General features: G+C 59.7%; 1 protein-coding gene and 1 pseudogene across 1 annotated transcript in view; both read left to right on the top strand.

The window, feature by feature from the left end:
• The window catches only part of MORN1 (MORN repeat containing 1), a 48,390-nt gene that overhangs the window by 12,153 nt on the left and 24,046 nt on the right, over positions 1–12,191 (top strand). Inside the window, 4 exon segments of the mRNA XM_039876907.1 lie at positions 1,828–1,952; positions 4,796–4,906; positions 9,573–9,696; positions 10,109–10,281. Coding sequence (XP_039732841.1) covers positions 1,828–1,952; positions 4,796–4,906; positions 9,573–9,696; positions 10,109–10,281 — 533 coding nt within the window.
• On the top strand, positions 4,210–4,325 carry LOC120614134 (uncharacterized; annotated as a pseudogene).

The raw sequence follows: 12,191 nt of genomic DNA, 5'->3' as shown, positions 1-12,191 counted from the left end.
CGTGGCGTGTGACCTCTGAGCATGGCGTGCGGCCCCCATGCGTTCTGTGTGGCGTGTGGCCCCGTGTGTGGCGTGTGCGTGGCATGCAGCCCCCGAGTGTGGCATCCGGCCGTCGAAGCTCGGTGCAGACAGCGCTCCCGGGCCAGTTTCCGCCCCTGGAGTCCGGCTTCTCAGGCCCGGGGTGATGTTGGGAGGAGCAGGTCCTCAGTACGGATAGCGTTCCAGCAACTTCTGCACCAGTGCCACCCGCCGCCTCCCACAAACAGTAACTGGGGCGCCCTGCCCTCCGCGCCGGTGCCCATCCTGACTCGGGGACAGCAGCTCAGCTCAGCCCGGACATGCACCTCTTTGCCCGTCTCCGTGCCGATCAGGGCCAGCGTGTGCGCGCGCGCGCACACACACACACGCCCGTGCAGGCTCGCGTGCACAGCGACCCCTCCTGGTAAGCACCCACAAGTGCTTGGAGGCTCTGCTGGCACCACCAGTGATCACAGTGGTGACTCGGGCAGTCCCCTGCAGCTGTTGGCTGGCTCCCTCTACCCCGGCCGGCCCAGGAGGGTAGCACAGGGCCCAAGGGGGTGGCTTTGGGCCCTCGCGTCTGCGGGATACCGGGAGCCCGCCTCTACTTTGGCCTGACCTGCGGCTGGCAGACGTGAGCCACATCTCAGGAGATGTGGATAAACTTCCCGGATGCCAGCGCCCCCTGCGTGGCACTGAGTGTTCTCAATGCATTCAGTGTTCGGGTTCAGGAGGCACAAGCCGTCACGGGAGTGACCCAGCTCTCTGGGTCTTGGAGCTGGAGGGATGAGGCTGCCCTGACACCCCCAACTGGCAGCCGAGCCCCTCCCGATCTGGAGGCTGGGCTGTGCTGGGCCCAGCAGCTGACCGGCTTGGGCCACCAGTGCTAATTCCCCTGTCATCTCTTAAGGTGACCTAGCTTAAGGGCAGTGACTGCCTGTTCCAAGCATCCCCTCAAAAACTCTGTTTTTGGGTTGTTGGAGCTCTTTAGGCTGCAGCCTGCAGGGGCCTTTCCCACAGGCCTGAGAGAAGTCCTCGGGGACTGCCCCAGCCAGCCTCGGGCACATCCCTCCCCACGTCCCCCCCAGGCCTGCAGCTGGAGTCCCTGAGACCTGGGCCCAGCTGCTGAGGGGCGGGCAGGCAGCGAGGGGCCCCTCAGCTTCTGCAGAGGAGTGAATAGAACCCAACGTGCCCTTGGCTACATTTTCTTCTAATAGGAATAATTGAGTCGAATAAAATGCCATTACCATCTTGAAGTTTTCCGCGAAAATAATTTTCCTGCTATTACGCATTGTTCTTCCACTCGTGTGCGTATGGCTTAGAAAGAGAGGCTTCTTATGGGGGAGGCAGAGTTGGGGGTGCAGCAAGTGAGCATTTCCCGAGCGTGGGGCTGTGTGGGTTCAAACTGTTTTTAATTGGCCTTTTCATTATCGAGGACCGAGCGACAGAACGCCCCTGTCAGCCCCACGCGGCCGCGGTGGCAGGCTCGGGCCTCCTTTGTGGCACAATGCACCAGTGCGGGTCTCCGCATTGAAAGGATTTTTGTGCTGAAAAGTGTGCCCTTCCGAGCCCGGTGTTTTGTTTGCGTTTTGTATACGGGCCATTGTTCCCAAACTTCCCGGCTTCTTAAAATTCAAAGAGGGGTGCATTTTGCAGAGCAGATTGGATGGCTGGAAGCAGCGAGATTCCTCCCCCTCAGGGCCGGTCCCCGGGGGCCCTTTCGAGCCTGGCCACCCCGCTTCAGGTGCTTTGCGGGGCCGGAGGCCGCCCCCCGCCCCCCCAGCCTCACATCCTCTGCCAGCGGCCGAGCCCGTCTGCGCCCCGCTTCTCTCTGCAGGGACAGTGGCACAGCAGCGTCTTCAGTGGCCTGGGCAGCATGGCCCACTGCTCCGGGGTCGTCTACCGCGGCATGTGGATCAACGGCCACCCAGTGGGTAGGTGTCCCCCCGCTTCCTGTGGGCCTTTCGAGGTCCTCTTATGGAGTCACGCCGGGGTCTGCCTGCTTCTTCTCGGGTGGCCCTGGACAGTCACAAAGGAGGCGTTGGACGAAGAGGCGTCGAGGGGACAGGGATGGAGGGGACTCTACGGTCCCGCCTCCTCTGAGGAAGGGCTCCTGACGCGCAGGGCCCCGTGAGACCTTGGACCCGAGGGGTCCGGCTGCAGCCAGGGCCTCCCAGCACCCAGTCCTCCCGCTCACGGGGTCTCCCACCACGGGGCCATCAGTACTGGGCCCCCTCACAGCCTCCCCCGCCCCCAGTTCCCTGTACTGTGACAAGCGCAGGTGGCCTGGGGACCTCCTTTGGGGAGGGTGTCAGCCTCCTCTCCCAGTGCTGACCCCGGCCTTAGAACGGCCTCCCGTTGGACCCGGGTGCCACCCCACGCACCTCAGGTGGGTCCCCGGAGCATGGTGGGAAGAGGCCGTACCTGCCGCAGGCTACGAGGGCACCTGCCAAGCGGGTGGACTCCCCTGAGGCCCAAGGTCCTGGGGAAGGAAGTGGCTGGAGACCTTGGGGGAGGGGCCCGGACCCTGTGGCCTGTCCCTGGGGGAGACGCCACCCAGCAGCCTGGGTGAAGGGCTGGATTAGGGGGAAGCCTCCTCGAGGGGCTCAGGGACCCTTCCGGCCCCCCAGCCTCAGCAGGGCCCAGGGTCCACCAAGAACATCTTAGTAATGTCCCCTTGGGAAGGAATCCAGGTCCCGCCCATCCCCAGATTTGGGGTCCTGTTGGAATACCTGGGTGTGAAAGACCCGGGCAGGAGGCATGAGACCTGGCCTCACCTCCCCCCGGTGGGGGTCTCAGGCTGGTGGCAGCCCTGGGACTCCCCCCACCAGACACAGACTCCGCTATTACCATGTGGGGTACCTGGCCTCCCCCCGAAGCAGAGCAGGGCCGCCCCACGGTCGTTGGGAAGGCCCCGTACACGCTCCATGTGGCTTCCCTGGCTGGCCATTGCAGACGGCACTCCGGTCAGCCTCACGGGCGCCCTTCCCAGCATGGCCTTCAGGGACTTCGCTGTGCTGTGCCAGAGCCATCGAGTGGGTTCAGGGGTTCAGGGGCCAGCAGACACTGAAAACGCCATCCTCAGAAGCCCAGGCCCCCAGGACACCCCTGCAGGCCCTAGTGGAGCCTGGCGGGAGGACTAGCCCTCGAAGGGCCAGCGGTGGGCCAGTGGCCGCAGAGCCTCGCCCAGCCCACACCGGGGAATGCAGGCCTGAGTCTGGACGGGACAGCGGGAAGGAGGGCAGTTGGATGTCCCACCAAGTGCAAAGCTGACCATGCGACCCCGCTCACTCCCCACGTCAACGCTTGGCTGGCCCCCGTCAGGTCAGCTCTGGAAAGGACGGCTTCGGATAACCTCAGCTGACGCGCTTAGGCGGAGAGGGACACGGCACGGGGTGTCGGGATGAGAAAGCCCACAGCACTCCTACAGGTCTGGCCGCACACCTGTGAGGGTGCCCACAGCCCCGGGAGGGGAACCCGCAAGCAGCGAGCGACCCCCGCAGAGCCGCTTCCCTTGTGCACGCGCCACCCCCAGCCCAGACGTGCCGGAGCCCGGTAACTCATCAACGGCTTTGCCGCCATCCGCTCTGCAACCAGTCGCCCCATTGGCTGGCACGAGGTCCTCGTGTCTGTGAAGAATGGGGTAGCGGGTACAGCGCAATCTGGAGAAGACCCACACGTTTACCTGAAGGACCCGCCACCAGATCTGCCCCCGAAAGCTCTCAGAGTGATTACAGTTCCAGGATCAGCAGGCCCAGTTCCAGCAAGTAGCCAGCTCAGAAGCGTGGACCAAACCAGAACCCAGCTCTCATGCTCCAGTTAGTACCTGCCCCAAGCTCACGGTCACGGGCAGTCCCGTCCAGCAGGCACAGAAGGAAGAGTCCCCGTACAGAACGACAGGACGTGAGGTGCACACGGGGGTGAAAGGTCGCGTAAGGGGCAGCTGTGCCACAGGTGCGACGTGCAGCCCGTCTTCCCTGACACCTAGTAATGTGTAGTCTGAGCAGACACATCAGAGATTAAACCGGGAACAGCGGAGCCATCCACACGACTTTACGTGATTGGCGAAGAGGCAGAGGGAGTGGGATTAGAATACGTTTGAAGGATGCGGTTCCATAGTGTAGCCGTTAGCACGTCTGCGTTACACGCAGAAGGTCCCGGGTCTGCGCCCCAGTGGAGCCACGGTCCATGGTCCACGGCCACGCCACCCTGAACAAGCCCAGTGTCTGATCTCGGAAGCTAAGTAGGGTCGGGCCTGGTTAGTACTTGGATGGGAGACCACCTAGGAAGACCGGGTGCCGTAGGCATAAATAATAATAATAATGAAAAAGAATACATTTGATCATTTTTAAGGCTGTTTATAAAAAACCAGAGTATATCTGCACTTATGAGGCTAAAGTCTGAAAATGTACATATCTGTATATAAATACATACTTGTGTTTGCTTTAGCTTTTCGTAATTAATGTCAACGAAGTTAGAATGGTGTGTTCCCTACCCACCCCCCACTTTTCATTTCCCGGAGCTGAAATAAAATTCCCTTGTTTTATGACAAAGAAGTTAGAGCCAACCTTGAGAACGGGATCGTCATCCCAGTCTGAGTGACCGCCTGGGTCACTTCTGGCGAGGCCACCGGTCAGGTCCCCTGCCTTTCCAGTCATGCACGCTCGTGTCTGGTCACACAGAGCCCTCCAGTTGCAGGGACGCCAAAGGCTCCCTGTTAGGGGACAGGGCCAGCGCCACCCGGCCACCCACTAAGCAGCCCTCTGCTCTCTCCCAGCACAAGCCACGAAGATGGTGGTTTTGGGGCCGGAGGTGATGGACGTGGCCCACGGCTCCTCCTTCACCCTGAGCATTGAGCTGCAGCAGGACGACGGGAAGGTGGCCGAGAGTGAGTGTCTCCAGGAGACGGCAGAACTTTCTAGAAAGATATTCAGGTGTCAGGTTCTCAAGTGGGCGAAGGGCACGCGTGGCCCCTGGCGGCTGAAGCTCGCACCCTATAACGTCGTTCGGGAGGCCTCGCGGCCACAGCCTTGGCAGGGGGGCGGCGGGCAGCCACGTGCAGGCACACGCGTGTGTGAGCATGTGCATGTGCGGGAACGTGCTGTGTATGCCGTGTGTGCGTGCACATGCCTGCGTGTGTCACGCACCCCACAGAGCGCAGAGGACGGTGACCGCGCCGCTGCCTGCGTCTGCGTAAGCCGCCTCAGCTGGCAGGAGGAGGTCCCTGTCTGCGGGGTGAATCCAGCAAGGACCTGCCCACCTGCCTGGGACCTCCTCAGCCCCGCGGTGACGCAGGCGGGTGGGCACGCTGGCTTCCCAAGGCCCCTCCCGCCCGGTGAGGGGGCGGAGGCCGGGCGAGCGGTGGCCCCCACGGGCACCGGGGCCCCACCGCCGGCGACAAACTCGCATTCCAAGAGTCCTGCCTCCCTCCGGTCATAGGCTTTAATCAGGAGCCACGACGTGTGGCTCACACCAAGTACATGTCCTCACGACGGATTATTTTAACACCTTTATTGCGACATCATTTACGTACCATGAAGTTCATCCGTGTCAGTGATTTGATGATTCTCAGGACATTTACAGAGTCGGGCAGCCGTCACTGCAGCAGAGGGCCGTTTGAGAACGTGTCCCTCCCCCGGAAAGGCCCCCCCGCACACACACACACACACACCCCATGCCTGCTCACACCCCGTCCGCACCCTCGGCCCCAGGTGCCCGCTCCGCGGTGCCTCTGCCTTTTCTGGGCATTTCATGTGAGTGGAATTGTGCAGCGTGTGGTCTGCAGCTCGGGCATGACGTTTCCGGGGCTCGCCTGCCTTGCAACGAGTATGGGCACTTCCTCCCCTGTCCTGTCGTCTCCCGCCCCGGGCTGGCCGGGCACCCTGTCCCCACCCTCCCGCCCATGGACAGCTGCCCTGTTTGCCCGCTGGCTGCTGGGAAAAGCGCTGCTGTGAAGGCTTTTGTTTCATTCCTCCGGGTCAAACATCTGCACGTACTTCGTGTGTACACCGATACGCGAAAGTTCTGTAAACTTCCCAAGAAACTGCCACGCTGCTTTCCCAGGTGGCTGCAGCATTTTACCGGCCACCAGTAGCGAAGAAGGGTCCTGGTCGCTCCACTTCCCGCCACACCTGGCCCTCCCGAGGACGTCGGGTGTCACCGAGACCCAGTTTTTAACAGACACGGGGCCATTCGGGTTACCTCTCGCTTCTTGAGTGAGCTCTGCCGCTTTGTCCAGGGAGTGTTTGTCCATCTCGTCTGCTGCCAGAATGAGCGCACCCCCTCGTTCACGCCTCGTCCTCTCTCCAAAGCAGCGAGCTCTCCTCTCGTTCCTGAGACAGATCGTTGCTTCTTCTTTCTTTTCTTCCCGACCAGCTTGGCTAGAGGTTATCAGTTTCATTGATAAACAAGCGCCTTTTTGTTTTGTCTATTTCATCAATTCCTATTTTGATCTTACTTCCTTGCTTCTTCTTACTTTGGGTTTAATTTACTGTCTCTAGTTCTTAAGGTGGAAACTAAGGTTATGTATTTCAGACCTTTCTTTTCTAATATAACAGTTTACTGCTATAAATTTCCCCCTGAGCACAGCTTTAGCTGCATCCTGCAAATTTTTATATATCGTGCTTTCATTTTCATTCAATTCAAAATACTTTTCGATTTCCCCCTTTGACTTCTTATTGCACCCATGAGTTAGTCAGAAATGTGTTGTTTCATTTCCAAATATTTGGACATCTTCCTGTTGTTGATGTCCAATTTCTACGTGGCAAGAGTCATACTTTGCGTATCATGAGTCCTTTTAAATAAATAGAGACTTGCTTTATGCACAGATATGGTCCATTTCGGTGTGCACATTGAGCAGAGTGTTGCCTCTGCTTATTGTTTGGAATATTCTATAAATGTCGATCGGGCGTATTTTGCTGGTGTGGTCGTCTGAGTGTATCCTCGCTGGTTTCCCGTCTCCCTGTTGTCAGTTATTGACAGTGGTGTTTTGAAATCTCTGATCATAGTTGTGGATTTGTCTATTTCTGCTTCCGTTTCTATCAATTTCTGCTTAATTATTGTGATGATCTGTTATCGGGGGCATAAGCATTTATGATTTTTATGCTATTGAATTAGTGTACTCCTTGTCATGGTAAAATTACCCTTCTCTACCTCCGGTAACAGTCTTCGCTCTGGTATCTACTTTCTACGACACTAGTTTAGTCTTTCCTGCATTTTACATTCGTGTATCTGATAAACTTCACGATACCTTGTTATTTTTGTTTAAATATCCATTTATCCTTTAAGGAGTGTTTAACACACGGAAAGGGAAAGCTCGTCCATTTAGCAACATAGTTGCCGTTTCTGGTTCGGCTCATCCCTTCCAGATCCCCACCTGGCGATTTCCCTCCTGCCCGAAGGGCTTAACCTTTAACAGGTCCTGTCGTGCGGGTTTTGTGGCGGCGGATTCTTTCAGCTTTCGTTCACCTGGAAACATCTCCATCTGGCTTTCATTTTTTTACTCTCGTTTTTACTGTTTCCTCACCCGACGGGGTTTTCTGGGCTCTGCTCACGTCCCCTCTCGGCACCGCAGCCCACGCGTTCTCCGCGGCAGTGACCGGGCCACCTGGGGGCCACACCGTTCGTCCCCCATGTGTCAGGGGCCGCTGTCCTTGCCCGACGCGCAGGGTCTTGAGCACCCCGTCTCACCGTATTTCGTACATGTGCCCACCAGGCACGGAATCCTCGGTCGTCCTCCAGGATGCCGCCCGCCACGTCGCCCCTTGTTGCTTTGCCTGTGACGTTCCCCATACCAAATCCGCTGTCGTCCCTCCCTGTGAATCTCTGTACAAACGCGGCCCTTTCCTCTGGCTTTTAAGGTTTTCTTTATCACGGGTTTGAGCAGGTTCGTTTTAATGCGTCCCAGTGTGGTTTTCTTCACGTTTCTTGTGCTTGGGATCCATTGAGCTCCTTGGATCTGTGGGTTTATAGTTGCATCAAATTTGGGGATGTTTCAGCCATTATTTCTTCAAATAATCTTTCTGTCGCAGCCTCTCCCTCCCTCTGTTAGGGACCCGTTACCCCTGCAGTCGCTGCTGGCAGCCACCCCACCGATTGCGAGCTCTGTCTCTCTCCCTCCTCCTTCCTTCCTTTCTGTTCATCTCAGTGCTTCACGTTGGATCGTTTCTGTGTTTTTCAAATCCGTGAATCTTTCTTCCTGCAACGGCTCATCTGTCTCGATCCATTCCGGTGTATGTTTCATCTTACAGTTTTTGTTTCTAGAAATTCAACGTCGTTCTTTTTTTAGATACATATTCTGTCTCTACTTTGGAACGCATGGAATACAGGGATAACGACAACTTTGAAAACTGTCCTTTTCCGCTAATTCTAACGTCTGTGTCGCTTCTGCGTCGGTTTCGATCGATGGAGTGTCCCCCTCGTCATGGGGCCGTACTTTGCCGCGTTCTTCACACGCCTAGTAATCTTTGATTAGATGCCAGACGTCGCGACTTCTACCTTGTTGGGGGCAGGATATTTCTGTGCTCCTATAAATATGCTTGAGCTTTGCTCTGGGTGCGGCTAAGTTACTTGGACATAGTTTTAGGTCTTGCTGTTATGATTTGCTAGGTCCAGCCAAGAGGTCAGTCCGAGACCAGTTCGTCCTCATTCTGAGAACACTGCCCAGGGTGCTGTGACTTCTGCGCTCCCCCAGCCTGGCTGATGGGACCTGCGCCGCGCACCATCCCACGTCAGCCCCCGGCCGGGTCCCCCCTTCTCCCTCGCCCTGAGCACTGACCTGCGCTCTGCCGTCCACCCGCGGCCCCGCAGGACTCTGACTCCCGCTGTGCGCCCGTGCTCCAGACGTCCGGCCCTGTCTCCCACCCGAGGGGCTTTTCTGGGCTCCGCTCGGGTCTCCTCTCTGCACCCCACCCCACGCTTCTCTGCGGCAGCGACCGGGCCACACGAGGCCGCACCGTTTGTCCCCCATCTTTCAGGGACCACTGTCCTTGCCGATGCCCAGGGTCTTGAGCACCCTGTGTCACCTGGTTTTGTGGCCGCTCCGAGCAGGAGGGTAAATCAGTCCCAGCTACTCCATCTGGACCAGAGACGGAAGCTGGTCAGACCACAGCTGGAGTTTCACCATGCTTGGCTCCATTTCGTTTCCGGTCGAGCCCTTCCCGTGTCTGCCCTGCTGGGTCCCCCTTTCCGGATCTCGGCAGCATGAGCGGCTGGACGGCCGGCCTCCCTGGCTGGCCAGCGATGCCACTGACTCTGCGTCCTCACTGCGCCCTGAGTCCCAGCGTCCACGTGACTGAAGCGCGCTAGGTGTCTCGGGTGTAGACAGTTGGGACAGAGCCAGTCTCTGGGTCAGGGTAGGAGATGGGCAATAAGGGGCGATGTCCCCCTGGGTAGCCAGGCCCCCGAGGCGCAGCGGGTGCCCAGGAGGGCGTGTGCGGCTTGGCCGAGGGCACCAGGAGCAGGTGGCACATGGCCGTGCCAGGGCTGTGCTATGAATGCCCCCCGCCCTGAGCCCCCGCCCCCTGTCACGGTCTGCTTCTCTCTCCCTCCCGGAGGCGAGGACGGCCGGGTGTTGACGATCTCTGCGGGCGTCCGGCACGTGCAGCTCGCGGCCCATTCAGAGGTCAGCTTCTTCACAGTGGACCAGGACAGCCAAGAAGCCCCCATCCAGACCCCATTGTGAGTAAGGGTGACTACGGGCGACACCGCCCGGGGTGGGGGGGGGCAAGGGTCCTTCCTCGCTGCCCGATTGCTCTACCCAGGGCCCTCCTCACATCACCCCCACCCCGGCCCTGGGGACCCAGTGGTGACTGCCAGACAGGACATGCCCAGCCAGGTGGAGGGAACCAAAGGCATCTTCGGACAGTGTGCCAGGCGGGGCGGGGGTGGGCGGCCGGCAGGGCGACATGGGACGACGGGGGCTCTGGAAGCCTCCAGGGGTCCCTGAGCAAGGCCTCTCCCCCTCCCTCCCTCCTTCCCACCACCCTGGTCTCAGAGGGGCCGCCTCGACCCTCTCTCCTCCCTGGAAGGGGCTGGGCCACTGTGTCCCGCAGCACGGTGTTGAGCCCAGCCCCGCATGTTCCCTTCACAGCGGGTTCGAATGCATCACCTACCCTCTGTTGGGCCCCACGTCTGGGAGCCCGGAGCCCAGAGCTGCCCCAGAGAGTGCTGACACCGACTCGCCACTCCCCAAGAGAGACCAGGAGGCGGCGCTGGCATCGGACACCTTGCGTGGCCAGGGGGATACCTCCAGTGACCTGCCCGGTGAGTGGACCTAACCAACTGATCAGTGGTGGGTGGCGCAAGCTCTTGGGTGTGTGTGGTGACAGCAGGCGTCTCAGACCCTGGACAGAAGGCAAACGAAGTTGGTCCCCGAGAACCCGGGCACATTGGACCTGAGAGAGACAGGACGTCCCTGGAAGATGGTGCCCAGACCCTAGCAGGCCCGGGCTGGAGAGCAGGCAGGACTGTCCTCCGCGGGGCTAGTGGCCATGGTGGAGGGTCAGAAGGCAGGCTGGCCTCTGCCCTGCCCTCGGTGTCCAGGTGGCTGGGGCGCACATCCTTCCCGTGGGAAGCCAACGCCCACAGAGATGGGGGCGGGGAGCAGCCCCACCGGCCACAGTGGCCGTCCTCCGCTTGACGTGCAGGTCCGGTCATCACTGTGAATGTGAGGCGAGGTCATTTTGTCCATCTGCACGGGCCGGCAGTGGCCGCGGCCCCCTGGGCTTATGGTTGCAGGGCTGTTTCTGGGTCCATCAGGCCGAGGGCCAGGCCGAGGCCACTGCCACCAGGAGGCGGTCTGACTGGACAGGACAGTCGGCCGGTAGGAGCCTGCCCCTCTGCTCCCAGCCATGTGGGAGTCCTGCGTGGTCACCGGGTCTTCCGGCTGATTCCGCTCCTGCCTGGCCAGCAGCTCCGTGTGGGCTCGGCTCCCAGTCGCCCATGGAGATGTGGCACGTGAGAGCCTTATCCACACAGTGCAGGGTCTGGCTTCGCCACGGATTAGTCTAGAATTACTCCTGGAAGCTGGGTGCTGAACCCTCCACGGCCCCAGGCATCGTGTACATGCACACACGCACACACGGACACACACGCACGTACACAATGCACGCACATGCACTCACGTACACAACGCACATACGCACATGTACACAATGCCCATGCATGTGTGCATGCATACACACATGCACACGTACATGCACACATGCACATGCACATGCAACCATGCGCACGCACACATGCACACGCACACGCACACATGCACACATGCACATGCAAGCATGCGCACGCACAACGCACACACGTACACAACGCACATGCATGCACGCACGTACATGCACACACAGGCATGAAAACATGTGCACATGCACGCGTGCACACACACACACACACACACACACACATGGTCCACATCTCAGTGGGGGGCATGTGAGTTACTGGCACTCCAGCTGTGCATCACTCATGGGGGACCTGCGGTGTCCCTGTGCCCCTGCCGTACGAAACACTCCTGGGGTCCGCACTGGGCAGACTCACACTCTAGGTTCCGGGCCTTCACACTCCCCTTGGCCTCGGGCGCCCGGCCCCGCCCCCTTCTTCGCTTTCACCGCAGTCTGCAGACGCGGTTTCACGCTGCCTCGCGGTAAAAGTCTCAGATTTCTGCGTAAGAACACCCGTGGGTGCCACGCCTCTCACCCGGAGGGACGTCATAGCCTATCAAGGACTCAGTGGAAACCAGGTGCCAGGAAAGCCCGTGTGGTGGCTGTGCCGGGTGTGACGGCGTGGGCCTGGCGCAGGCTCAGGGGCCACCCTTGGGTGCCGGGACGCAGGGTCAAGCGCCGGAGGTGCCTCTGGGGAGACCAAGGGGACCCGTTTCTGTGAGCCCGCAGGCATCTCAGATGCCCGTTGAACACTCTGCAGCCACATCAGAAAGCCCCAGGTCCCTACCCTGGTGCATCCGGGGACCACCAGGGTGACAGGCCAGGCTGCTTCACCGCCTTCCAGCTGAACCTCTCTGTGCCTCAGTTTCCTCTCCTGTAAAGCGAGGACACAGTGGCGTCCGCCTCCGGGTCGGCTGACGCCCTCCCGTTCCCATCACGGAGAAGAGGAGGGGGCCCCTTTCTGCTTTTACTTCTCCTGAAACTGGTATTGCCCTCAGGGGAGCAGGTCCCCCCCGA

The sequence above is a fragment of the Pteropus medius genome, unplaced genomic scaffold (assembly GCF_902729225.1).
Source record: "Pteropus medius unplaced genomic scaffold, Ma_sr-lr_union100, whole genome shotgun sequence".
In the NCBI taxonomy this organism is placed as follows: Eukaryota; Metazoa; Chordata; class Mammalia; order Chiroptera; family Pteropodidae; genus Pteropus; species Pteropus medius.
The sequence above is the reverse complement of the archived record's forward strand: the minus strand, read 5'-3'. Positions and strand labels throughout refer to the sequence as shown.